Source organism: Cydia splendana, chromosome Z, assembly GCF_910591565.1.
Source record: "Cydia splendana chromosome Z, ilCydSple1.2, whole genome shotgun sequence".
Classification (NCBI taxonomy): domain Eukaryota; kingdom Metazoa; phylum Arthropoda; class Insecta; order Lepidoptera; family Tortricidae; genus Cydia; species Cydia splendana.
In genome coordinates, this window is record NC_085987.1 from 1,978,193 (window position 1) to 1,981,428 (window position 3,236).

Below are 3,236 nucleotides of genomic sequence, written 5' to 3' on the forward strand. Positions count from 1 at the left end.
TTGTTATAAAATTCAACATGTGTCATCATCACTATGCTTTGATTTTTTTACTATGAAGTACTGCCTGTAGAAAATAGTATGGAGCACTCATTTGTTTAAAATGTATGGTGTAAGCTCCCCCACAGGAGGTCAAGTTTTACACACAAAGTATGCCCCTCCTCCCCTCCTCTAGGCCTTCAGCCATATCAACTTGCACTCCCCTAGCAATGCCCTTGTGGTGGCTTGAGGTGGTCAATGTTAGTATAGTTTCCTATGATTACAATAAAGGAGCTAATAAAAAAGAGCACAGCCTAAATTACATACATACACAAAAGCAATAAAAAAGATGTTTAGTTTTATGGTCCATATAAAATTCAATTTTCATTGCTTTTGAGAGTATAGCCAAAAGTATGATGGTACCAGGTAGTTACTGCTCTTACAGGATTGTGAGTACTAGCTTTAGTCTATGGTTAATCAAACAGAAAATGAATGAATGAAGTACAAGATAAAAAAATGATTAAAAAGTTACAAGGTATACTCCCACACAAATACAGGAAGAATTAATGATTTCAAAGCTACCCTAAGCCTTACTGCTTAGCAATATTGCGTCGTCATCAGATGATACAACAGGTTAGTATTGCAAAAAATATTGGGTTAGTATTATGCGAAAAACTCGCTATAAACGAGTATAAAATGATTATAAACGCGTAATATACCCAAAGGAAGCATAAACACGTAATTATAGATTATAACATGTGAAAAAACTTATTATACGCGGCCATAACAAAACTGTTTTCAGTGGGAACTGCGGACACGTATACCTCGATATATGGGACTCACCTGAGGGTTGAAGGCCGCCTGGTCCCCGGGCGGCCCTCCCGGCTTCTTGGCCCACGACATGGCCCTTTAATTACGTAACATTCGCGAGGAATCCGCACGCATATGCTAGCTACAACAATACCAGTCACTCTCTGACATGCACCGCACTTTCACTTGTCACCTTTCACTATCAACTTTGAAACGAAGCGACATAAATACGTATTCAAGGCTTATTTCTAGCGTTTTAGAAGTAATTAGTACGTTTGTTGGGTTATTTCATAAATATTTCAGAAGAAAGTACATTGTTGACAGAGAGCCATCGATCGGAGCGAAGGTGCCCCGTTGGCAGTGTAGCCATGTACGTTACGACATGACATGATTGCCAAACCCATGGGTAGACGTGGAAGGAATTTTAAAGTAGATGAAATCTGCTGCTATGGAGATATTATGGATATTTTATTTTTACTGTAATAAAAGCCTTTGACAAATATATACTGAAATATGGACGTTTAAATAACGTTTTGGTAAAATAAGTTACCAAAATTGTAAAAGAGTTTGAATATCTCATCTGAAAGACGAATTTTATTAGTTTTATAATGTATCTATTACTACGAATAGATTAAATGCAACATAATTAATTAATATAATTTTGTTAAAGGATTTTCTTTGAATTATTGAATTCCTTTTCTTTATCTGTGCATGTGTCAAACAATTAGCCAATCAGAGCAAAGGTCGTCATGTATATTATTCTTTTTAATTACGTTTTTGTCTATGGATACAGAGCATTTCAGTCAAAAGAATTTAAGCGGGAGTCTCTCTCTTTGGTCTCATTGCACTCAAAATCAATATGGACAAAAATATAGCAGTTCGGCATACGTTTTGTCAAAAAATATACACCATAAAAGTATTGTACATACAATCAGGATCAGGCAATATTTTCATAATTACTACGCCTGTGATTCCTGTGAGGTAAAAATATATGTTTTTTCAATAATCGACCTTCTATTAAAATAAATCCCCATATGGCCCTTTTCATCATCCGTTTTTGCTTATTTACACCCAAATTTATGTATTTACTCCACAGTTGCCCAATTTGGAAATTTCCGTCCATCCTGTCTTCCATAGACTCCTCCCTTCAGGCAACCCTTTCCAAAACACTGAACATTCATCTCGACAATAGTTCCCAAGCGGTTCTACCCATAAGGCTGGGTGGACTGGGCGTTCGCACTTCGGCCAGTTTGGCTCTACCCGCGTTCCTGTCCTCAGTATACGGCACGCTGTCTCTCGTTGGTATTATATTAAACATTCCCCAGATACCTGACGATGAGATAGCAAATCTAAGTGAGGCCAGGGAGGCCTGGTGTGAGTCGTGTCCGGGTGAGGACATCCCAGTCGCCCGTCACATTCAGCGGGCTTGGGAGTCCCCTCCCTTAAAAGCAGCTCATACCACACTTCTTCAGGATAGTCCGGACGTCTTCGAACGTGCCCGAATTCTAGCCGTATCAGCCCCCGAGTCGGGCCATTGGCTGCGAGCACTCCCTTCCCGTCAAATAGGCACCGTTTTGGACCCAAGTAGCTTGAGAATAGCTATATGCTTAAGGCTTGGGTCCAAAATATGTGTCCCTCACACTTGGGCCTGTGGCAAAAACGTCAATCAGCTGGGTCGACATGGCCTTTCATGCCCCAAAAGCGCCGGCCGCCTATTTCGCCACGGTACCATCAATGATTTAGTCCGTCGGTCGCTTGCCACCGCCTCTGTGCCTGCGATTCTCGAACCCGCGGGCATGGCGAGAGACAATGGCAAGCGCCCCGACGGGGCCACATTGGTGCCGTGGAAACTAGGTAGGGCCCTGGTGTGGGACGCAACGTGCGTAGACACCTTCGCACAGTACCATTGCCAGGCGACCCACACCCAGGCCGGCGGCGCGGCTGACCAGGCCCAGGTTCTCAAGCGCCGCAAATATTCGTCCTTACTTAAGGACTACGAGTTTGCGGCGCTCGCGGTAGAGACACTGGGCCCTTGGTCAGCCGACATGCAGGCCTTTGTGAGGGCCCTGTCGGGGCGGCTGATTGACGCCACAGGGGACCCCAGAGCTGGCGCGTATTTCTCGCAACGAATCGCCCTGGAGGTTCAGCGAGGAAACGCCGCCAGCGTAATGGGTACCATGCCACAGGCGGACCTGCTAGAGGGGGTATTCTTTTTATAATTAGGTTTTTATTTTATAGGTAAGTTTCTTTTATTTTAGTATTAATTTTAATTTGTTTGTAGTTTTAGTTTATTTTAATAAGTTATTTTATATTCAATAATAATATGTTACACATAATCGATTAATTATTCTAAGAATCGATACTACAACGAAGCATTCAGCAATGAATGGCAGTCCTTAGCCAAAAATTGACGTCGACTTGACGTTTTAATAAAAAAAAACTACAAACAC

At 42.1% G+C, this 3,236-nt stretch overlaps 1 protein-coding gene across 1 annotated transcript in view; it reads right to left on the minus strand.

The window, feature by feature from the left end:
* LOC134805014 (uncharacterized) overlaps window positions 1–1,270 on the minus strand; it is a 53,516-nt gene extending 52,246 nt beyond the window's left edge. The window contains exon 1 of the mRNA XM_063778297.1: window positions 820–1,270. Within this exon, the coding sequence (XP_063634367.1) occupies window positions 820–879 (60 nt within the window). The 5' untranslated portion in view covers window positions 880–1,270. The remainder of the gene's footprint in view (window positions 1–819) is intronic.
* Window positions 1,271–3,236: the final 1,966 nt, after the last annotated feature.